Below are 1,073 nucleotides of genomic sequence, written 5' to 3'. Positions count from 1 at the left end.
AAAAAAAAAAAAAAAAAAAAAAAAAAAAAAAAGAAAAAGAAGACAACTTACACATAAAAACAAAAGGATTTATAGGATAATGTTTGTACAAAGGTATTTCTGTGTAAAATGTTTAGTATTCAAGATAAAATCAAAATATCATAAACACATCATCATATTTACATAAATGAAAAATATATTTTAGAGATCAACTTTTGAGAAGATTATTATAAACCATAACTGATATTCTATTAAATTATGCAAAGAAAAATATAATTTCTCAAAACTAAAACTTACCTAATGGTGAATTATAGAATCTTTGTCCAGTATATCGATGTGGTAATACAAAAATTGGCTTGCTAGCTTCAGTAGCAGAAGAACTACGCACTCTTTGACGTGGTCCCACATCATCTTTACTGCTACTAGAATTGCTCATAGAATTCATAATAGCAGCATGCATATTATGTGCAATATTGTTGTCTTCAGCTTCCATCCACAATTCACCACCACCAGTGACTGCTGAACGACCTACTTCCATATAGAAAATACGATCCATATATCCACATCTTCTGATGCAAATTAGCTATAAAATAAACATTTTGTATTAATTTCTATTTTTTTAATAAAATAATAAAAATTTATTTTTATAAATCTTATCTGTATTTAAATAATGAACTTACAGGAAATTCTATAGAATCTGAATTATCCTTTGCTCCAATTTTTACTAGGCTTAATGTTCTATCAGTTAAACATAATCTATAGGGACCATGAATATTTTTTCGTTCACCTAGTCCTTTTTTTTGCATTGTAACTTGCCATACATGTTCTGAAATAAAATATTACATTAATTTCTCATTACAATTAATAACATATACAGTACTATAGTAATATTATGAAATCAATAAAATAATTATGAATCTACATTTATTTTAAAAAAAGAGCAATAATATTTACTTACTTTGCAATTCATTAAAAAATTGCAAAGTACATGTTTTATAACATAATATATATATGACATATATATATATATATATATTATATAATATATCAAAATATTTGTAAATTATATAAGAATTATTTATAAATTATTTATA

The 1,073-nt window shown here is 23.5% G+C and overlaps 1 protein-coding gene across 3 annotated transcripts in view; it reads right to left on the bottom strand.

The window, feature by feature from the left end:
- LOC102670752 (insulin receptor substrate 1) overlaps positions 1–1,073 on the bottom strand; it is a 10,713-nt gene that overhangs the window by 6,370 nt on the left and 3,270 nt on the right. For all 3 annotated transcript variants that reach the window (XM_006614478.2, XM_006614479.2, XM_006614480.2), the window contains exons 2-3: positions 660–805; positions 277–562 (exon numbers count right to left, since the gene is read on the bottom strand). In XM_006614478.2, the coding sequence (XP_006614541.1) occupies positions 277–562; positions 660–805 (432 nt within the window). The remainder of the gene's footprint in view (positions 1–276; positions 563–659; positions 806–1,073) is intronic.

Source organism: Apis dorsata, unplaced genomic scaffold (genome assembly GCF_000469605.1).
Source record: "Apis dorsata unplaced genomic scaffold, Apis dorsata 1.3 scaffold_188, whole genome shotgun sequence".
NCBI classification, from domain to species: domain Eukaryota; kingdom Metazoa; phylum Arthropoda; class Insecta; order Hymenoptera; family Apidae; genus Apis; species Apis dorsata.
The sequence above is the reverse complement of the archived record's forward strand: the minus strand, read 5'-3'. Positions and strand labels throughout refer to the sequence as shown.